This window comes from Microtus oregoni, unplaced genomic scaffold, assembly GCF_018167655.1.
Source record: "Microtus oregoni isolate MIOR12 unplaced genomic scaffold, Mior012 000026F_ref0000081, whole genome shotgun sequence".
Classification (NCBI taxonomy): Eukaryota; Metazoa; Chordata; class Mammalia; order Rodentia; family Cricetidae; genus Microtus; species Microtus oregoni.
The window spans coordinates 29,774,510-29,798,058 of NW_024543085.1; the positions used below are offsets into that span (position 1 = coordinate 29,774,510).

At 44.9% G+C, this 23,549-nt stretch overlaps 1 protein-coding gene across 1 annotated transcript; it reads left to right on the forward strand.

The window, feature by feature from the left end:
• The first annotated feature begins 11,818 nt into the window (after positions 1-11,818).
• On the forward strand, positions 11,819-21,567 carry LOC121463521 (aldo-keto reductase family 1 member B7-like). Its single transcript, XM_041675779.1, has 10 exons — positions 11,819-11,967; positions 14,457-14,624; positions 15,587-15,703; positions 17,183-17,260; positions 18,369-18,491; positions 18,764-18,870; positions 19,355-19,436; positions 19,871-19,954; positions 20,534-20,616; positions 21,252-21,567. The coding sequence occupies exons 1-10, from the start codon at positions 11,902-11,904 to the stop codon at positions 21,292-21,294; spliced, it is 951 nt and encodes a 316-aa protein (XP_041531713.1). The 5' UTR covers positions 11,819-11,901; the 3' UTR covers positions 21,295-21,567.
• Positions 21,568-23,549: the final 1,982 nt, after the last annotated feature.

Below are 23,549 nucleotides of genomic sequence, written 5' to 3' on the forward strand. Positions count from 1 at the left end.
CACAGAACACCTTTAGACAAATGTCAGCCAATCAGGGGTCCTGAACCTTGGGAATCCCTCACCATAATCTCTGCTATTATAAAAACCCATTCCAACTGAGCTCAGGGCTCTCTGATCATTCCAATACGTTGGACACATGGAGAGTCTGAGTTTGCAAACTTGTGTAAGAATAAAGGCTCTTACATAAAGGACTTGATTTCGGCCGGGCGGTGGTGGCACACGCCTTTAATCCCAGCACTCGGGAGGCAGAGGCAGAGGCAGGCGGATCTCTGTGAGTTCGAGACCAGCCTGGTCTACAAGAGCTAGTTCCAGGACAGGTTCCAAAAACCACAGAGAAACCCTGTCTCAAAAAAAAAAAAAAAAAAAAAAAAAAAAAAAAAAAAAAAGGACTTGGTTTCCTAGTTGGTTTTGGGGGGACTCCATGGTTTGGGTATAACCGCTGGTTGTGTGTGTCAACTTGACACAAGCTAGAGTCATCAGAGGAAGGAGCCTCAGTTGAGGAAATGCCTCCATGAGATCCAGCTCTAAGGCATTTTCTCATTTAGTGGTCAATGGAGGAGGGCCCAGCCCATGGTGGGTGGTGCCATCTCTGGACAGGTGGTCCTGTGTTCTATAAGAAGATGGGCTGAGCAAGCCAGTGGAAGAAAGTCAGCAAGCAGCTCCCCTCTGTGGCCTCTGCATCAGCACCTACCTTCAAATTCCTCTCCTGTTTGAGTTTCTGTCCTGACTCCTTCAATGATGAACAGCAGTATGGAAATATGATGTGGGATGTCCTTCTGTATACGTGTTGCTTTTATTGACTAATGGATAAGCTGCTTTGGCCTATGGCAGGGCAGAATATATCCAGTCTGGAAGATATATATATAGAGAGAGAGTGGGTGGAGTCAGAAAGATGCCATGTAGCTGCCCAAGAAGCAAGAGGTAACGAACCTCCAGCCTCGTAATAAAATATAAAATAATAGAAATGGGTTAATTTAAGGTGTAAGAGTTAGCTAGAAATATGCATGAGGCATCGGCCAAATAGTGTTGTAATTGATACAGTTTCTGTGAATATTTGGGTCTGGGCTACCGGGAAACAAACAAACAAACAGTCTCCGTTTTCAGAAACGTAAGCCAAAAAAGTCCTTTCTGCCCCAACTTGGTTTTTGATGATGGTGTTTTGTCTCAGCAATAGAAACCCTAACCAAGACAGTGTCTTTAAGTTAATTCTGGTGCCTTTAAAGTGCCAAGAAAGGTTGAGTCTTACAGAACCTTAACACATTGACAGGATTTTTCTAATACTAAGGTCCAGTGTGTAGTACTGCAAATTGAAAACTGATTGTCAAAATTTTGCTACTCTAGCCAAGAATAACCTTGGAATGTATAATGGAATATGACCATTATAATCTAGTTCAGAAAAAGCCAATCATTATGATAAAATTCTAAATTACATCACTATTTGGAGATCGTCCATCATGCTGTCTAGATATGCGCACCTGCTAGTTCTACATGACATTACTGGTAGGTGGGAAATTTTTGCAAACTGAGCTAGAAGTGTTAGTACAGGAAGAAGATCCCAATATTTTGGGGGCTGAGACAGGGCTGCCACAATTTTGAGGCCACCTAGACTATATAGAGAATACCAGGCAGTCAGGGCTAAGATAGTAAGAGGTAGCACAGTTGGTAAGGGTGCTTGCCGCCAAGTCTGAGGACCTGAGTTCAATTCCTGAGACCCACGTGGGAAAGGAGAGAAGCATCACCACAGATTGTCTTATAAGCACACACCAGCTGTGGCATGCACACAACTAAATAAGTAAATGAAAGAAGGTATTCTTAAAAAAAAATTTTGCAGGCTTATATGTCAGAAGATTAAGAGTAATGAAGCCTGAGTCAGCTGCTGTCATACTGACCAGGACAGTGGAGCATACAGCCAAATGCCTGCTAGCCAGTAAGGGCCTTTTCTCTCTACAGTGCTAAAGGAAGAGCTGGCAGATTCACATGCATGATTCCTTTTATCAGTATGTGGTACCTGCCATTAAAATCACTCCGATCTTACTTCTGAACGTGACAACTCTACAATGGCTATCTATCTTAGCCCCACAGTCAGTCAATATTTATGAAATGTCTAACTATATGAATCATGAGTCTTTGGGATAGGATTCTGATAGATGAAATGCAAAGGAAGAGAAAACTACAGTATATCCGTGTTTGTGAGCTCCTCCGATAATGTGAAGGCACCATCTTCTTAGGGGAACTCCATGGAAGCTCTTCGCCGCACCTCCTCCTACGATTTAGGAAAAGCTCCAATTGCCAGTATTTCTAGCTCATCCTTCACAGGAGCAAATGGACGCAGAGAATGAGAGCTTTGGGTTATTTCCCATTGGAAAAGGGTGCTGTTTCCCCCATCTGACTCTGTCAATGTGTCCAGAGGTTCGAGCCCAGCTTGCTCTGTCTGAGTAGAAGTGGCTCCAGAGAAGGCAGGGCAGATGGCCCCAGCCCTGCGGAAAGGAGAGGCCATAGGTCATCTATGTGCATGGGTTACTGAAGTCCAGTGTTGACAGAGGTTTCTGTCCCACCTTGTCCTTCAGTCGTTCAGTCCCAAAGGAACACACAGAGGTCTACATTAATTATAAACTGGTTGGCCTAGTAGCTCAGGCTTTTCTTATTAACTAACTCTTACATCTTATATTAGCCCACTATTTCCTTTTTAGTTTTAGTTTTTGTTTTTGTTTTTTGAGACAGGATTTTTCTGTGGCTTTGGAACCTGTCCTAAAACTAGCTCTTGTAGACCAGGCTGGCCTCCAACTCACAGAGATCCACCTGTCTCTGCCTCCCGAGTGCTGGGATTACTGCCTGGCTAAGCCCACTATTTTTGTCTATGTTAGCCTCATGGCTTGGTACCTTATTCGGCAAGGCAGTCACATCTTGCTTCCTCTGCGTCTGGGTGATGGCTACAGACTGAAACTTTCCTCTTCCCATAATTCTCATTGCCCTGCTTTTACTTCCTGCCTGGTCATCATCGCCCTGCCTATACTTTCTGCCTGGCTACTGGCCAATCAGCATTTTATTAAAAATAATACAAGTGACAGGATAAAAGACCATTGTCCCGCAGCAGTCCAGTAAAGAGGTTTTGGGAAGCAGAGAAGATGAAGACCTGCCTTTGAGGAGCCCAACAGAAAAGAAGGGGGTGTTGTACAACCTTGATTCACCTGTGAGGATTTTGGAGTTGATTCCAATGCAAAGGGTGATGTAACTTTCTGCAGAACACCTGGCTGCCCAGGATGGAGGTGAGGCTCACTTCAGCTATGGGGGATTAGCCGTGCAGCTGAGAGCTAAGGGAGCTGGATGGAGGCTTAGTATTAACAGAGTGGTTCTTAGAAAAGACCTTCAGAGTCATTGGGCCAGAACTGTACCACCCTTAGGGCTATTTGTGAACAGTTACCAAGGACAGAGTGCCGCCAGTCCCCTCATTGCTTGGGTGTGCCTGTTCCATAGACTTACACTTATAAAGGGTTCAGAAGTATCTTCTTGAGCTCAGCTCACTGGTCTCATAGTTTTCTGTTTTTTCTTTTGTTCTTGGCTCCCTGCCACCCTGTCACCCATGATATGGTTTCCCAGACTCAATATAGTCACCTCTCTGTACCTATCTATCTACCCATCATCCCTTACCAGGTGTTGATTGTAGGCACAAGTCTTTTCCTTTAACTGTTTTGAGCTAGATTTTGCCATTTGGCGCTGGTTGGATCATAACTTGGGATACAGATCAAGGCCCTTAGATCCCTGAGATTCCCCCTTCCTGTCCTACTCCACCTGGGTCTTACAACATGTGTCACTACTCCCAGAATGTCCATCTTTTTAATTTTTTAATTGCACTGGTTTCCTCTTTATACTTGGGGTCTGCTGCAGTCCATAGAATTATGCAATGAGAACTCAGCTGACAAAAGCGCGGAGCTAACCCACCAGGATCACACACACAGGGCAGTGGGAGTATTTGCTTTATGAATAACCACCGTCCTTGCTGTAAATTCCCTGTGGAGCCATAGTGCTCCCCTCTCTATGGAGGGGTTCATAACTCAAAACCCCAGCTGTGTATTCATCAATTACTGGGCACAATTTCCCCTACGCATTGGGATACTGGATGACTTTCCCCAGAAATGTGTGATTCTGGCAAGAAAGCAATCAGTCAATACCTTTACTCCCTCAAACAGAGTATGAACTTTGTATAAACTTAGAAGTCTGCCCTCCTGTAGTTATCTTCCTTGATAGACAGTTGATCAGTCTTAGTGTCCAGGCAAAGAGACCTCTATTGAGACATTAACAGACGCCCAAGGTCAAGAGTTCTGGCGTGTCTAAAGTTGTTGAGCCTTAGCTCTCAGAGAGACAAAGAACACAGAGAGACAAAGAACAAGAGTGTCCTGGATTCCCTCTTCCAGCAGGTAGGAAGCTAACTCAGCTGTGTCTCAAAGCTTATCTCACTGCATACCTGCCCTCTGGTCACAGCCTCACTTCTGTAACCTTGGACCCTTCTGTTGCCAGCAGCAACAGCCCTGCCCTTATCACTTAGCCTAGGAATGTGCTTCTGACCAATGAGGACTGTTCTTGTGACTCCTTTTGCCTCAAGCCTCTGGGGTGGGGGGGAAGAGAGATTTTATGAAAGACTAGAGGCGAAGTAGGAGTTGGAGGGAGAAGCTGGCAGAAAAGGAGCAGAAATGTAAAAGTATAGGGATATAGGAAAGATAAGAATGTGGGAAAATGAAGAGGAAGAAAGAGAAAAAGAAGCTGGAAGAAGAAGCTAGGAGAAGTGAGAAGTAGGGCAGGAGTATTAGAGTAGAAACAGAGCAATAACGAGCACTTGAAATGAAGAGCGGGGCCCTCGGATTGCGTGTGAAGTTGCTATAGAAACCATCTACCCACTCCTTGACTCCTGAGAAGCACTTCACCTTTGGGACCCTGGGAAGGGGCAGGACTCAGCCCTTACAGAGGTGTCACTGAAATATCAACTCGGACATTAGACTCTGTCGCCACCTGGTGGCCCTTACCTATCCCAGATGTCTAGTCTTAGAAGGAAGTCGTGAAACCAGGATAGCTCCGAAGTTTGGATACAAGCATTAGCAAGGAAGTTCTGGACCTGGTGCTGTGGGCCTACAATCCTGACTTCACAAGAGGCTGCGGCAGAGAGATTGCAAACCCAGGGCCTGGGGGCTAAAGAGTGAGCTCCAGGCCAGCTCTCATAACTTGTGTAAAGAAAAGGAGGGGCAACCAAATATGAGTGAGTACATCCCATGTTTCTCTTTTTGGGTCTGGCTTACCTCACTCAGGATAGTGTTTTCTATTTCCGTCCATTTGCATGCAAAATTCAAGAAGTCATTGTTTTTTACTGCTGAATAGTACTCTAATATGTATATATTCCATACTTTCTTCATCCATTCTTCCATTGAAGGGCATCTAGATTGTTTCCAGGTTCTGGCAATTATAAAGGACATCAAGTCTATAATTCGTGATCCTAGAGAAGCTAAATAAGAAGGTGAACCCAAAGACAAACATATAGTCATCCTCAGGGATATTAACCTTCATCAGGCGATGAAAGGAGACAGAGACAGAGTCCCACATTGGAGCACCGGACTACAACTCCAAGGTCCAAATCAGGAACAGAAGGAGAGAGCACAAGCAAGGAACTCAGGACCGCAAGAAGTCCACTGTAGAAATCTTCACTTTGCCTTATTTTCTGAGACAGGGTCTCTCACTGAACCTGAAGCTCAGTGATTCAGCTATGGTGGCTGGCCAATAGTCTCTGCCTCACAAGTACTGAGATTACAGATACATTGCTGGGCCTGACTGTTTACATGGATGTGTGGGTTCAGATGAGAAATTCAGGTTCTGATGCTTGCAGAACAGATGCTCTACTGAGTGAGCCATCTGATCAGCCCCTCTTCTCTTTTCGCTTTTCCTTTTTCTTCCTTTTCCCTTTCCTCTTCTCCCCTCCCTTTCTTCCATTATGTCTTCTTTATCTTTTTTTTTTTTTAAGACAGACTTTCTAGCTTAGACTGGGATAACTCAAAAATCCCTATGTAGTCAATGATGAATTTCAACTTTTGTGGTGGTTTGGATGAAACCAAAGATGCACATATATTTGAATGCTTAGTCATCGAGGAGTGTTTGAGAGGGTTAGAAGGATTAGGAGGTGTGGCCTTGTTGGAGGCAATGTGTCACTGGGGGTGGGGTTTGAGGTTTCAAAAGCCCATGCTAGGTTCAGTCTCTCTCTCTCTCTGCTTAATCACTGTGGATCCGTATATAAAGTTCTCAGCTAATGATCCAGCACCATGCCTGTCTACTTTCTGCAACGATGATTATGGACTAACTATCCAAAACTATAAGCAAACCCCCATGAAATGTTTTCTTTCACAAGAGTTACCTTGGTCATGCTGTCTCTTCATAGCAGCAGACCAGTGACTAAGACAGCTTTCAAACATCCTGTAGCTGTTTACAGGAGTGAGCCTTCAGGCAGGGTTGGCAAGGGGTGACTTTCCATATTAGGCCAAAGGTCATTCTTATACCTTCATGAATTGCAGTTTAGGCCACACAGTATTCACTCAGACCATCACGGATCGGTGTTCTCTGGGTTTGATCTGGAAATAGCATATATGCCTATAGGTCACTTTCTAATCAAAATTAATAAGTTTATCCGCTTAAATATGATGCAGCTGACTTCTGAATTAAAAGAGAAGGCTTCAACTAGGTATGGTTGTGCCCCTCTTCAATAACAGTTCTTGGGAGGTAGAGGCAGGTGAGTTCAAGGCCAGCCTAATGTATGTACTTAATGAGTTTCAGGCCAACCAGAGGTACGTAGTGAGACCCTGTCTCAATAGAGGTGGTGGCAGGGAGTCAGGTTTTAGCTCCACTGTCCTTTCACTGTCCATGAGGCATCTGAATTGAAGCTGTTCTCTTGTTCTGTGCCTCTGCACGGCAAGACGTCCAGTTAGACGTCACAGTATCAACAATTTTACCCTTCTTCCACTTATCATCATTTTAAATCTACACTTTCCCTCCTAAGGTCGGACCTTCTGTTCAGCCACTGGGAAGTCCATGCTATTGGTGCTATTGGTAGCAACATCAGAATGTCAGAGCTTCTCCTTCAGACTATGTTCAAGCATGTGAGTTGTGCTGAGTGAGTGAAGAGACACGGAACAGCACTATTACCTATCTACTTCTAGAATACTTCTGTGTAGCTCTGGTTTAGAGACTATGAGGTTTACCATTAAAAACTAAAATTGTGGGGCTGGAGAAATGGCTCAGAGGTTAAGAGCATTGGCTGCTCTTCCAGAGGTCCTGAGTTCAATTCCCAGCAACCACATGGTGGCTCACAACCATCTGTAATGAGATCTGGTGCCCTCCTCTGGCCTGTGGTCATACATCGAGGTAGAATGTTGTATACATAATAAATAAACAAATCTTTAAAAAGAAATAAAAACTAAAATTGTTTTTTGGCTTGGTATCTGCACTTGTAATCCAAGCATTCAGGAGACCGGGGTTCAGGAGGGTCTTAAGTTTGAGGCATGGGCTTTACACAGTGAGTTCTAGGCTAAAGTAGGCTATATAACATGACCTTTAATTTAAAAAAAAAAAGTGCTGGAGTACAGCTCCAGAGGGCAGGGTCTGAAGATGGGTAGAGGCAAGAGCAGTGGCAGAAGGAATCAAACATGGAAGACTTCTTAGTTTCATTTTAGGAGAGAGGGACAGAGAGGAAGATCTACCTAGGCAGAGAAGCAGGTCCCAGTAGGGGATGTAAGGAGCAGGCTAGGGAGGGAGGGAGCCAGGTCAGGGTGGTCAGGAGTCCTGCAGCCTGACTGACCGGCAGCCAGAGTGCTTCTTCATTTATGCAGAATTTAGTGAGCAGGGATCCATTCATGCTATTTCAAAACATAGATCATAATGTTTTTGGTTTTTGGACCTGTGTTTCACTTCCTTTTGCACATGTTTTAGTTATCATTAATAAACTATGGCAGAATGGAGTTATCATTTTCAATGATCTTCTCTCAAGTTTTGACATCATTGATAAACAGAGTTGTCATTTTTACCCACTAACCCCCATACCTCAATTTTTAAGAATCTAGAGGCATAAGACATCCTGTTCTCAGGCTCGGAGCTTTTGTGGCTACAAGGACACAAGACCAAAACAACCTCAAGACAACCCAGGCGTATTGTCATGTCCCAAGCAGTGTATTATTAACTCTCAATGGTCAGAGTGCCCAAGAAAGTCCTCAGGCCAAAGCTGCTGTGGTTATTATTCAAATTCGGGCATAATACAATGTTTGTATTTTATACTTTTATAGAACGTGTCTATATGTCTAATCCTGGCATTCTGTTGTTCCTTGGTCACATGACACCACAGTGGCTCTGCATGTGCTGACTTTGCTAAGAAAGGAAGGTCCTCACATCTCGTTCTTTTATCATCCTTCTACATCATTCTTTGCCTATCAATGTAAGGCTCTGTGCAGGGCAGAGGCAACTCCAGTGGATCTAACTTTGTTGCCGTATCTGCCACATAACAGCCTGAGTGTATAGTGGGAAGAGGCATGCAATCTGAGCTGTGGTCAACTCCTCTAGCCCACCGAATCTTTGTTCACCTTTTTGAGTTTACTTTGTTTTGAATATCTTGTTCCTGCATGAGTACAGGAACAGATGTTTCAAAAATGCCTCACAGCCTCATAAAGAGCCCCCTGAGTTCTTTATGTGTGTCACAAACTCCAAGGCACAAGGAAGACCTTCAAGTAGATAAGGATATCTACCCAAAAGAGGGAGGAATAGAATGTTCAGGACTTTTCTGGGGAAGCTTAGAAGCAGCATTACTGGAAGAAAGCATAAATAATTAATAAGAAAACTTCCATCAATCCAACATCCCTAAATTGTACAAATACTAAAATTCCCCCAAGTATGCAACTGGGAGAGATGAAAATCAAAGGTGGCATGGCGGCCATCATGTGACTCAGCTTTGCTGGATCTTTGCCAAAGAGCTCTGCTGGCCTTGTGACTTTTGCTGTTCCCATCATATACAGTTGTGCCTAAAAGATTAATAAATAAAGGAAAAACAAGAATTGTGATGAAGAGGAAACGCTTGCCAATAATCGTCTGTATTGCCCTCTTACCCACTTCCACAATAGAGCCACAGAGGGCTAGCTGACGAATACTCAGGCCAACATGAGAGTTGACATAAAATACATCACTTGACTGTTGTGGACAGATTTTCAGTTCCTCCAAAGCAGATGTTTCAGTTGTTGATTCTAACGTTCCATATAGCTCATTAATTGGAGGATGATTATGTATAAATAAAACAAAGGTAAAAGTCCGAAGGGTCTTCCATGGAGGTACCTTTCAGGTCATTGAGTCTTTACAATCTGTTCTGTCCTAGATGGCACTCACAAAAGTACCCATGCTCTGAAGTACATGGCTCTCCTCACCTTTCCCCAGAGCCTTTGAGGCACTATAGCTGCAATGTAGTCTATAGACACACACACACACACACACACACACACACACACACGAAGCTTTGCACATACCTTCTAATCCCCTGTGCCTAGAACTGCTCCCCTCCCACCATTCCTTTCTCCCTCCACCCCCTAGCCAGCTGTTACAAACTACTTACTGCTCAGCTGGCAGGAGGAAAGAGTCTACCCTAAGAAGGACACCCCTAGCAGGACCAATCAGGGAGAAAAGGAAGGCAGAAGTCTGGAGAGGGGATGGTCTTAGAAGCCTACAGGACTTCCAATCCAGAGTCCCTGGGCAGATTCCCAGACCTGGAACCCTTCCCAGCTCCTTAGTGGGAGCAAAGTCTGTCATCCTGTCCTCTGTTGCTCTGTATGTGGCTGGTCCTTTCCTGTCTATCTCTGTCACTTTGAGGCAGTAACTGCTTTTGCTTTTCCTGCATCCAGGCCTGGTACCCAAAGGATGCCCCCTTAGAGGGGCCGAGCCCAGTTTTCCCAGTTGGCCTAAAGATTCCCCAGCCCTTATTCGGTTGGAGGCTAGAGGTGTGTTAAGTTCAGAGATATGGTCCATCAGATCAGCTATTGAAGTAGATGTTATTGAGGTTTTTAGTAGTCAGAGGTTATGGCTCTTGACTTATAAGACTGTACGCTATTGTGATAGCCAAGATGAAACAATCTGCAGTATCTTTATACAAATGTAGCATCTTCAACTTAGTTCTCTGCCTTCTGTGTTTCCTTTGATTGATAGATTAAAATATACTGCATGTAGGATTTTTTTCTATCTCTAAATGTCAGTGAGATTTCAGGAGGTGTGGAAGAACGTGTATAAAATGTCCCAGTGAGTGGCCCCTCACCCATACTCCTGTGAGTGACCCCTCACCCATACTCCAGTGAGTGACCCTTCACTCATACTCCTGTGAGTGACCCCTCACCCGTACTCCAGTGAGTGACCCCTCACCCATACTCCTGTGAGTGACCCTTCACCTATTCTAGTTTTGTACATCAATTAAATGAAAGTTGAGAATTCTTTATAATGACTATTGAAATATCAACAAGAGTAATGAGATTATGTTTTTTTTTATAAATGGCTGTGGGATAATCTCCTACTTGGAAAAAATTAACTAGCATCTAGATATCACATGATAAACTGAAATAAATTCCAGCTTCAGAAGATCTAGCCCAAGGAAAACGACTCAATGCTTTGTTTACAATAGTACACCTTGAAATAGATCCACACTAGAAACTAACTGGACATGAACTACAGCTCTAAGTATAGTGAAAATGAATGTCCATGAACCTGAACCTCAAGAACCACTACAATGTTTGGTGTAATTTAAAGTCATTTCTATTTATGCAGATAACATTTATCTGCTTTATTGACTTTAGAAAAATACATTATATAGAAACAGGCACATTCATATAGTCAGAGCAACTGTTATAATAAAAACCATGTGCCACACACGGGAAAATAGCACTGAGTAACGGCAGCTTGTACAGTTTGACAAAGCTATTTTTCCACATTTATAAGCATCTTTATTTTTCATATTCTCTATACGGTATAAAAATCAAGAAGGGTTTTTTTATTAAGTAGGTGGAAAAAATGGAAGTTCATTTTGAACACAACTGGTCAAGTTATCAAATCTGAAAGAAAAGCAAATAAGAATGAAACAGGAAAGAAAAGAAGGGAAGTAGGGGGAAAAGGAGAGAGAGAGAGAGAGAGAGAGAGAGAGAGAGAATTTTAGTGGGAAAATATCACATACAAATGACTAACGGGTAATTTCTAATTTAGAACAACTCACCCCCACAATCTTACAGCAATTGTGTGAACACAAAAGAAATCACAGGCCCTTCCAGAGCTACACCTGGCACAGAGACTATTAAAACCTCGCATAAAAATCTTTCTGCGGGGACTTCAGCCAATTGTCTCTTTAATCTCACACTGACAGCCCTTGTTATTAATACTGTGGCTAAACACAGTGGTTTCAAAAGTAATTGATGTGGCTGGTCCGGCAGCAGGAGAGGGCTATCCGTACTAACTCGTATCAAAATGATTGCTACAGCCTCCTAGTTTTTCCTTGAATTCTCCCCCTGCTGAAAACGTCTTGAACTGTCACAGGGTTTCACCGAGTGTGTCCACTCTCACAGCGATGGGCCTTCTTAAGTAAACTAATTCATTCTCCACACCGTGTTCTTGATGTCCACAAACACGCGTGAGTTCTGCTACAGCAGCCTTCGCATTCTGCAGCAGGGAGATTCTGCATTCTAGAGGGTTTAATCAGTCTTACGAAACACTGCAATGTACTTCCTGTGCCAAGGCCCGCCCTTAGGCTGTGGCTGTTTGCCAGCGGGATGAGCCCGCCTCCCCAAGGACGCATAACCTTTATCAGCTTCCTAAAGTAGGCCAGAGGTGCCTATCAGCTCTCTCAGGACAGTTTCTGTAACCATGGCAGCCTTCGTGGAGCTCAGTACCAAAGCCAGGATGCCCATCGTGGGCCTGGGCACCTGGAAGGTAGGTGTGCAGTCGTTGGAAAAAACTCCTCCTTACAAGTGGGGAGTGATCCTGGGCATTTTCTTCTTTTTGCACAGCGTCTGCAGGGGATGGGGGTTGGAATCTTAGAGCCAGGACCCGGCTTGCTTTCAGCTTCTGCCCTGCTTCAGGCCTCAAAGCTCAGACTGGTTTTTCCTATCCGGCTGACCACTTCCCAAACAAGTGTCAGGTTTCCAGCTGTTTCTGGACTTGGCAATGAACAACAAAAATACCATCTCCAGGCAGTTAGTTTTTTTGTAAGCTTTTCCTCTGAATTACTTCACGATTTACAGGTTTGAGCTGTGTGTTTCCGGTTGGGTTATTCCGAGAGAGAACACTGAGTTACAAATGACCCAGTTTTTCTTACTGTCCACGGAGAAGAAAGGACTCCATTTGGAACATCCGAGCGGCCTGGGAGCCTGTGGAAAAGGCAGCCTCAGACCCCAGTCCAGGCTATTGAACTGGCGCCTGCACTTTTTACAGGGACCCCCCCCCCCCCCAATGTGTTCCCCACACATTAAAGCCTGAGCCGGCTCAAGATGACAGAGAGCCTGGCCTAGGAGTCTGCTAGGGTCCCACGCTGGCTGTAGTCATCTCTCCTGCCAAGTGCTCCAACGCCCACTCCAGGGCATAGTGAAGCAGATTTGCCCCGTATCAGAAATTTCACATCCACCGAAGCAACAAATAATCACTTGGAGATCTCCAGGGAATCTACTCACCCGGAAAAATCAGCCGAGGTGAACTTTCAGAATTCCCGCAGTGATGTAGGGTCTCTCAAGGAGTCGTTTTCAGGATGGGGTGCTGCTGGAAAGGGACAATGAGTTCACCGGTGCAGGAGCAGGGGGATGGGACTTGAGCCTGGACCCCAGTGCCTCTGAGTGGCTGGCAGCAATTCCTTGGCCCCATGATGATATAGTTGTTGATCTCTGCTATGTACACTTCTCTACGTTTGACAACTACAGCAAGAATGTCTAGACTTGGTGGGAGGTGGATTTACTTACTGTTGTCTGAGACAGGCTCGTGCAGCCCAGGCAGCCTTAGAGCTCACTAACTGGCTGATCTCCTGACCCTCACCCCCACCTCTACCTCCCAAATGCTTCGAATTATTAGCGTGGACCACCGCACCCAGAATGTGTGCATTTTTTTGCTTTTATTTTTAATCAGACAGTGATGCGTTCCAGGCTGTCTCTAGCCTCACTATCCTCCTCTCCTGCCTTTGTCCCTCCTGTGCTTGGGATGCAGGCTTGCACTATTATACTTGACTAACAGCGAGTTCCAAGTTTTGTTTCTGGAGGCAGGGTTTCACTGTGTAGCTGTGGCTAGCGTGGAACTTGTTGTGTAGAACAGGCTGGCCTCAAAGTCACAGAGATCAGCCCGCCTCTACGTCTATACTGCTGGGATTAAAAATGTGTATTACCATGCCTGGCTTAACTTTTTTTTTATACATGTTTTGTTAGTTTGCTAGTGTGGTTGTGTGCATGCAAACACGTACATTTGCACACTCAACTACTTTTATGCCATGGTGTGCATGTGGCCTTTGGAAGGATAGTTTGTATGCGTCAGCTCTCTCCTTCTACCATGTGAGAGCTGGGGATTGAACTCAGGTCCTAAGATTTGGCAGCAAGTCCCATTACCCTAGGATTCATCTTGCTTCCTCTGCAAAGTGAACTTTAAGGGTTTATTTTCCTAATCCAATATCTGCTTGGCTGGTGGAAATTGGGAGAAGCTATTTCAGATATTCTTTTGTTTTTTATTTCTTATTGACAGAAATGAAAATCCATTGCTGTGTAGTGTCCTATTTGTTCCCCCTCCCGAAACAGTGAATATATAACGGATTGCATACGGATATGCAACCCTATGCATGCCTTACTAAGTGACAGGCGGTACACCAGAATCTTTATGTTCATTGTTGAAAGCAAGCAATGTAAGGACCTTATCAGGTAGGCTGTCTTGACTGCTGTTTTGCAGTCAAGGTATAAAAAAACTGCAACCTGCTCAGCCTCTGAACTCTACTCATGGGAGAGTTCATATTAACTTACAACAACTATAGTTTAAGTGTTTATAACTGTCTGGGGGTCTGAGGATTCTTCTGGTCCACTGTAGATTCGAGTTTAGTCTTTAGCAAGTTGCAAGGGGAGCAACTGAAGAGCCTTCAAGGTCAGCTTAGATTAGAGAAGAACTCCTTTTTGGCTAAGACAGAACATGGGTGATAATCACAAAAACAATTCACAGTTTAGGATACAACATATGAATGAAGATCAATAGATGAAACCAATTATATTATATGCTAACCATAAAAATTAATAAAATGATCCAGTCTTTTCTTCTAAAGAGTTTTCCAAAGGATGTTTCCCTACTCCTGACACCAATATCTATCTGAAATAGATCCTAGCCAGGCTGTGGTTTGAGAATCTGATCTATGTGGAGCCTTGGAAGAATGGCTTCTAAGGGTCTCTTCTGTTGCCTTCCAGTCTCCCCCTAATAAAGTCAAAGAAGCTGTGAAGGCCGCCATTGATGCTGGGTACCGCCACATTGACTGCGCCTATGTGTATCAGAATGAGAATGAAGTGGGGGAAGCCATCCAAGAGAAGATCAAGGAGAAGGCCGTGAAGCGGGAGGACCTCTTCATTGTCAGCAAGGTAAAGTGGATCCCTTGGTGGAGGGGACTTTAGGCAGGTAGAAGTATCTGGGAATGGGCAGCTTCAAGAGTTTATCAGCCACCCCCATCTGCGGTATTCTCCCAGCACCTCTCACCCACCTTCATTCTATCTCTGGATCTTTATCCATGACAAATCAGCACTAGTAAGAAAATGCTGATGCTAGTCTCCTACAGTATTGGATCTCTTATAGTAGTGATGGCTTCATTGAGCCTCCTGGTGTTCTTGACCTCCCTGTTTTCAGCAGTGGGATCTACTCTCCAAGGGGCAGTAAGGGGTATGGTTGGGATGGCCTCTGAACCTTACTGCTTGCTTAACGCGACTGCGGTCTCAATGGCCCCGGTCTTGATGTTCTCAGACATGTGTGGTTTGAAAATGGTGGGAGCATTATTTATTGTCATGTACAAATTTCCTTTTATTTCAAACCAATAAAACGTGTGAATTATAAATTGTTATAAAAAGCAGAGGTGCTGAACGTTAGGTATTTGGGGAGCTTTGGCTCTGTGCTGGCGCATGCTTGTTCAAGGAAATCGTACCGGGTCTGACACACAGCCCCAGTGTTGGTGTGGGTATGACTGATGGACTTGGGGGTCAGAGCAATGAAAGGGTCATCTGCTCCCAGTGCAGATACTTGAACTTTAAGGGTCAGATGCAATTTCTTCCCTCTGAGAACTAACAGCAAGACACTAATATAGGAATGTCAACTTCTAATTAGGAATCAAATGTGCTAAATGAAACAGAATACCAAGAGCATGGAAGAGGACATAGGCATGACCTTGACCTTGTTGAGGGCTGGTGACCTATTCTAAATATTAACTAAATGTATTATAAACCAATGGCCTGACCTGGTTTTCGATCAACAGCAAATCTCAAAGGAGGGAGGGTGACTGTGGAGTGGCCCTTTTCTTTACCCCGTCCTAACGTCCTCATGTCACACTCTGCAGCTGTGGTCCACCTTCTTCGAGAAAAGCCTGGTGAAGAAAGCCTTTCAGAAAACCCTCACGGATCTGAAGCTGGACTACCTGGACCTGTATCTAATTCACTGGCCACAGGGATTCCAGGTTTGAGCTGCTCTTTGCCCCATCTGTAGCAGCTGAGCAAATATCAGAAACCAGCAGCTGTGCCTGAGCTGGGGCAGGGGGATGGGCTGTATCAGGAGTTCTGCGCACAGCAGAAAGTCAATGGCCTAAAAAGCACATAGGTGGAACTTTCTGTCCTGCCAGCCAACTCCCAAATAACCACAGACACTTGTTATTTATAAATACTTGGCTTGTTACTAACTAGTTCTTACAAATTAAAACTTAAATTCATCCATATTTATCAATTTACATGCTGTGAATTGGCTCATGGCTTGTATCCTTATCTTCTACACGTCCGGCTTCCTCTGCACCTGGGTGGTGACCCTGCCCTTCCTCATCCCCTCACTCTCTCTCTAAGTGCTGCCTAACCTCTCCCTGCCTAGCTATTGGCCATTCAGCTCTTTACTAAACCAATGAGAGCAACGCATCTTTACAGTGTACTAAAAGACTGTTCCACAATAAAAGCAGTTGGCCTGTCACTTTTCTATTCATTCCCAGCCCAGTCCCCTGAGCAGAGAGGGTGCGAATCTCTTGGGACAGTCTTGTATGACACACATCAAGGATCAACCTTTTGCCCTTTATAGCACCCCCGCATGGGGAAGAGGCATCTGGGAGCAAAACCCAAATATAGGAAAGCTGGCAGATAATATAATCTGAAAAACTATAGCTCCATGCCTGGGACCCACTCCTGCTGGTTCCACAGAGTTCAAAGGGGTTGAGGAAGGTGTGGAGAGATGGCTCTGCAGTTAAGAACACTGGTTGCTCTTCTAGGGGATACAGGTTTAATTTTTAACAACCACACGGAGGCTCATAACGGTCTGTAACTCCAGTTCCGAAGAATCATACATCCTATTCCTGCCTCCACAAGCACTTGGCAAGCATGTGGTTACACAGACAAACATGCAGGCAAAATAATCATTCACATAAAAACAAACAAACAAGCAACAAAAAAAAAACCCTGCAAAATCTAAAACCAACAAAATCTTTTTAAAAAGTGAATGTAGGGGGAAATTGAAGGGATGTGAATTCTCATTCTACTGTACATGTGACCAGTTTGGGTGATGACTGCATACTATCCCAAATTTCAGATTTAGGCTGCAAGGACACTGGCTAGTATCCTCTGCTGCCCGCCATGCCATTTCCATATGACCCTCGTCTAATAACCTTGAAGCCAAAATGCCCCACCCAGTATCTAAGGCGTTAGGTATGTTGAATTAATCTCCGTGGTGACAATAATAGCTTTGACAATGTACTAAGGACAGATGGTCAGACACTGTCCACCAGGGTCACATGCAGGGTTTCCATCCCACAGCAGACTGCCACATAGATGGTTCTGAACTTTTCTGTGAAAAATGGCTATGCGGGCATTTCTCTTGGGTACGTCATCACCCTCAAACCTTGCTGCGCAGAAACAGGCACCCATATGTAGGTCCTAATGAGGTTTTTGTCTTGCGTTTACAGGCTGGAAATGAATTTTTACCAAGAGACGATAAAGGCAACATTCTCGTCAGTAAAGCAACATTCTTGGATGCTTGGGAGGTAGGTTCCTACTCCTCTGTATGTTTTCAGAGATAAAAACTTCTGTCAGAACCCCTTGACACTCCACCCTGATCTGAAAATGCCCAAGTGATCTATCTGTGTTTAACTTCACCGTTCCTGTTTCTCTCTTTTCTATTCATGTATGTGATATGCACTTGTGGAGGTCAGAAACCTTGTGTGGGAGAAAGTTCTCTGTCTCAATGATATGAGTTTCTGGGAATAAAATTTTGTCTCTCCACATCACATAGACAGATTTTGATCTTCCTCTGAAGCCCAGGTAGACTTTAAATCATGAGTCTTTTGCCTCAACGCCCCCAACTTATCTGGGATTTTTAGCCTACACCCAGACCCATCTGCTGTTGTAATTCCTCTCGTTGCTGTCCAACACAGCTTGATGTTCTGTGAGGAAGGCCTTGAAGATATATGGGCCCTGGTAGGAGTGCCTATCTTGGCACTGTAAAAGGGCTGAAATCTATCCTACTGACTACCTGCTTAGCCCCAAATGGAGTCAACCCAATGATATAGGGTTTATAGATTATTACCCACAGTGATCTTGTTCTAAACTTTCCCAAAGATAATGATCCAACCCTAGAGCAGCAGCTACAAACCAAATATGAAGTTATAATCTATTCATTGTAAGTTCCTGTCCAGTAGTTGCTAGGATCAAAGCATATACAATGTATTTGCTGTTGAGACTCTTTCAGTGCTAAGGTTTCTGTGGATGAGCCATTAGCCCCAGTGCTAGGGGACCTCAGCTTATTTGACAGTTCAAACAACATAGGAATCAAAGAGGGAAGGAAGGAATGTCTGATCCCAGGAGAGACATTAAAGAGAGTTTGATTTGGGCCTGGAAAATAAAGGGAAGAAAGGGGGTAAAATTATGAAGAGAAGCCAGAAGTTCAGTTTTCCTTCTTGGTTACAGCTGAGCGGGGGACAGGTAGAAGGGCTGGAACCAGCCATGCAGGCACCACAGTCTAGCTGGAGATTCCCTTTAGTGCTTCACTTGACCTTGTCACATGGAAGCCATTCCTCTTATCCAAGGACGAGGCCAACCCAGCATCCCTGTATCCTCCTGCAGCCATCTAACTGGTATTTCTCACTGTGACAGGCCATGGAGGAACTAGTGGACCAGGGGCTGGTGAAAGCTCTGGGTGTCTCCAACTTCAACCACTTGCAGATTGAGAGGCTCCTGAGCAAGCCTGGACTGAAACATAAGCCAGTGACCAATCAGGTACATTCTCTTTGGTGAAGGACCCTGGTCTGGGACTACTTCAATACTGGGAGGCAATTTCCATACTAGCTACTGAGTCTCATCTCTGAGGTCTGTGTTCAGGATGCTCAGGGAGCTGGGAGGCAGATCTCTGGGTCTGGTTTGGAGCACATCTATCATTGATTTGCATTTGGTCTTTGTTTGTATTTGCTCATGTGGAGAAGTCTTTCTCAGCCACTCAGAAAGTGGCCAGTGGCCTAGTCCCCTAGTGATGGCGATGTTTTCTCTTGCAGATTGAGTGCCACCCATTTCTCACCCAGGAGAAACTGATCCAGTACTGTCACTCCAAAGGCATTGGCATCACGGCCTACAGCCCTCTAGGTTCCCCAGACAGACCTCAGTAAGGCTTCAGAATGGTGTCTTTTCCTTTTAACGTTCTTAAAACAGTATTTGGTAACTGGTTAGTAATTCCAAAGACACTAGGAAAAAATGTGTCTATCTTTGGCAATGTGTTGAGCCACCTGAGGGAATGCAGCTGTAAAAATTTTTGGAAAACCCAACAGTGGTCCTGGCTGATACTCAGAGAAGAGGTTATTTCTGTCTTGCATGGCTAGGTCATAATTTTCAACTGCTAAATCTCTGGTCCATAGCTGGACTCCTGGAGAGACACAAAGCACTCTCTCTCTCTCTCTCTCTCTCTCTCTCTCTCTCTCTCTCCTTTCTTCCTTCCCTCTCCCCCTCCCTCCCTTCCCCTCCCCCTCTCTCTGCCTGTCTCTCAGATGGAGAAGGCTTTCATGCTCAGCCTTGGCACTGTCCTGGCAGTAATGTTCATAGACATGTAGTAGCCACGGTGATTTTCACGCCAGCCATCTCTCTTCCTCTAGAGCCAAGCCAGAAGACCCTGTAGTACTGGAGATTCCCAAGATTAAGGAGATTGCTGCAAAGCACAAGAAAACTGCAGCCCAGGTAAAATGGAGTAATTCCCCCTTTATCTAACCACTCATTCTTCTAGTCATGTGTTTTATTGGTATTGCCTTCTTTCAACGCATTGGAGGGGAAGAAATGAGAAATGTAAGTCTGTTAGGACTTCCAGGCAAAACCACTGGCATCAGGGAAGGGCTGCCTCTGTCAATCAGCTTCCTGTCAAACCCCTAGGCTCAGCCTCATGAACATTGCCTTCTGGACACAGTCTCAGTTTCATGGCCACAAGCCACGCGCGTCCTTCCTATCTAGGGAAATCAGTGCTGCCTCCAGCATCAGGGGCTGTAAGATGGGGCCTGGCAAGTGTCTCTAATAATAGCTAAAGCCACAGAGAAATACAAGTACATTTTATCAGTTATTTCACTAAGAGGAGTTCTTCATAGGTAAGTAGATACCTAATGTCCCCTCTTTGTACACAGGTTCTGATTCGGTTCCACATCCAAAGGAATGTGGTGGTGATCCCCAAGTCTGTGACACCCTCCCGCATACAAGAGAACATTCAGGTAAGGTGTGGCCTCATCATTTGCTATCCGCTGGGTGGGGAGGGGCTGGGAAAGATCCTGTCCTTGAACTTTAATCCCACCCCCTGATTGCCAGTGTGACTTAACTCCTTCCAACTAACTAACTGACCAACACTTGTGCTAGTTAGCTGGCCTCAACAGAGCTGCAGCGATTACATGCATGTGGGCCATGAGTGTGTTGGAGGCAGGCACCAGCAAAGGCCTGTCAGATCTGAATGTCTGAGCTTTGTCCCACTGAGGAGATTCCTGTTACCCTTGACACTTAGACCACAGGCCCACACTGTCCTGGTCAACTATGGACTCTCTTGGTCTACTCATGCACCTTTTTGTAGAAGGTGATGCAATGGATTGAAAAAAACGCGTCTCCTACATGGCCCTCAGGATTTCAGTCATTGCACACACTGCACACACCTACAAAGCCCCCCTTCTAAATTATCTCTAAATTATCCAGTCAGCATTTAGAGAAGAATTTGGAGGCATTATGCCTGAATGGGAGGAACACCTATAATCTTAGATCCCATCAACACTTTCCTTGCTAAGGATGTTTTTGGAACTTTCTAGGTCTTTGACTTCCAGCTAAGTGATGAGGAGATGGCCACCATTCTCAGCTGCAACAGAAACTGGAGGGCCTGCGGCCTGTTTATGTAAGTATCATCAGGTTAAGTAGGAGGGTGATTAGGCTGTTATCTAAGAGGACAGTGCTCTTGTATCAGGATTTGTGAGTGGAGTCACACATTGATGGACTCAAAAGTAAACCTAGCTGGCTCGTACTAGAAACCCTACCACTTACTAGACATGGGGCCTTGGGTTGTTTGGGTATTACCAAGTCACTCTATCTACAGAGCAGGGATGACAGTATTAATTGCAGCAACCATCCACTGAGTACTAGTTTAGGATATAGCAGACATTTTAAGCTCTTTGCTTATATTAGTATCTTATTTAATACTCATAACCTATCTGTCCATTTCAGTTGTACTTCCCACTTCACGACAATGTGAGAATTTGAGGCCCCCGGTTGTGTGTCAACTTGCTTATGATCCCTCATTATGACAATCTACTGGTGACCAGGTCACTGTTTGTTACAGACCCTCCTTCCTTAATAGCCCTCTCGTACTTTAGGGCGACATCATGGTCTGTGTGCCCTATCTCATTTCCTCATGGTCTTATTGGAGCCGGGGCTCAGCGAGCACCAAGATGGTTGAATAGAACACTGAACGGTGTCTTTAGGTTACACTTGTTGCTTCTGGGGAACAATTTCTTCTTATGCTCGTTGCTACAGGGCAAGTCATCTTGAGGAGTTCCCTTTCCATGCCGAATACTGACACGGGTTCACCTGATGAGTTTGCCCAGTCGCCCTCTTCACGGGTGTGCCATCCTCTCCTCAGGACTCCTATTGTTGCCAAGCCTACCAGATACCACACTGAGCCAGCCACAAGAAGACAATTCTTCATTTAAACCTCATGTTCAGCTAGAGGCAGCCTGTCACAGACAGGACAATTGTTTTCACTAATTAGATCTGGCCAAATGTTTGTCTTACCCCAGTGGTAATTCTGAGGACATAAAGATCAAACAATAAAAATGACAATCACCACACACATTTAGCAGTCAGGAGAGCTTTCTGAACGCCGTGGGTCCAACTTTCACCATTCATATTTTACAGAAGAGGAAATGAAGCCAAGAACTTGCTGAGGGCCCCAGGTAGAAAGTGGCTACAATAGGTTTCAAAGGAAGGGTGCTTTAGGGGGAGCTCAGGACAATTTGCTGCCTTCCTCATCCCAAACCTTCTCCTGGCAGGTACCTGCCTCTTTCCCCAAAGACTTGACTCTTTCCTCTTCTTGCTCTTTCCTCTGATATGCCATGACAAAGGTCAATGCTGCTGGTAGAAGAGCCCTTAAAAGTCACACAATGCCACTATTCAGAGAGAGAGAGAGAGAGAGAGAGAGAGAGAGAGAGAGAGAGAATGGCATTTGTGGGAATGGGGCAGGGAATGAGGGAATCTGGACATGACAACATTAACTGTTGCCGATAATCTAGAACTCTATTCCTAGAAAGTATGTGAAGAAAACATTCTTAGAAACATTTCCAATTATTTAGGAATATCCACATGAAAGCGTAATGAGCAAATGGCCATCCATTTTACAAATAAAACAAAACTAACAGTTTGCCATATTTAGTCCAAATACCGTTTTAAAAGGAATTTATTCAAGATCCAAGTTGTAGTCAAGATAGGGGAGGATCATTCCTCCATCCCTGCTCCCCATAATCAGTGTCCATTGATGGCTTCTGAGGCACCTCATTCTCTGCTGCTCACAGGTCCATTGAACACTCAGTACCCTGCTCTGCTCTTCCCCGGGGCCCATGGTGATGGGGATGGGGGGACACCCACTACCCAAGCTTCCTAGTCAAACTTCTGGGATTGGGCATTGAGCTTCTGTTAGGAGGTTGAACATCAGCAGAAAAAGTCATCATTGTCTGAACACGTGATCCCAGCTCTTCCTAATCAAGCCTCCACATTGCTACTGATTCCTACCAGCTGACAGCGCTTCTGGGATTAGGGTATCCCCCTTTCTCCTGTATCCTCTCATCTCAAGGAGTTGTTGGTTGTTTATCACTCTTTACTCTTTGAGGGGGTCCACTACCCAGCTCCCAAATAATCACACGGAGACTTATTCTTTCTTATGAATGCCCGGCCTTAGCTTGGCTTGTTTCTAGCTGGCTTTTCTTAACTAAAATTATCCTATCTATCTTTTGCCTCTGGGCTTTTATCTTTCTCTATTCTATATACCTTTCTTCTTACTCCATGGCTTGCTGTGTAACTGAGTGGAGGGCCACTGGTGTCCTCTCTCTCCTTCTTTTCCCCCTTCTCTTTACTCCTATTTATTTTCTCTGCCTGACAACTCCACCTATCCTTTCTCCTGCCTAGCTATTGGTCATTCAGCTCTTTATTAGGCCAATCGGGTGTTTTAGACTAGCAAAGTAATACAACCTCACAGAGTTAAGCAAATGCACCATAAAAGAATGCGACACACCCTTAAATCTTTAAACAAATGTTTCACAGCATAAACGAATGTAATACATCTTAAAATAATATTCCGCAACAAGAGGTGGTGGTCTCTTTTTGCCTGAGCTCTGACAGGAAAAAAATAACCTCAGAAAAATGAACCTTCTCGCTCCTTCTCCCCTGATTCCGTCACTAAGGGCAGCAGCATCTATTAGCTGGGCTTCATCTGTTTATGAGTGAACAGCCCTGGAAAACCAGTGTCTGTGGCAGCGCTCAGCCTCTGGAGTCTTCTGACTTCACTGTGTTCTGCTGGGAACCTGGAGGCCAAGTTCTGGAACAAGCATGCAAACAACAGGCTTTATAATATCAGCCGGCAACATCAGCCCTTAAGAGTTCATCAGACAAAGAACCACACACCCACAGCTGCACTCTCTCTCAGCTCTGAGGAGCCCTTTGCATTGCGACACTGGAGGCCTGCCCTGCTTCCTCACAGCGTGAGCATGGGCTGGCAGCCAAGGCCATGTCTAACTGCGAAGGAGAATACAGCTGCAGAAGAGAGGGCGGGGCTGCTTCAGG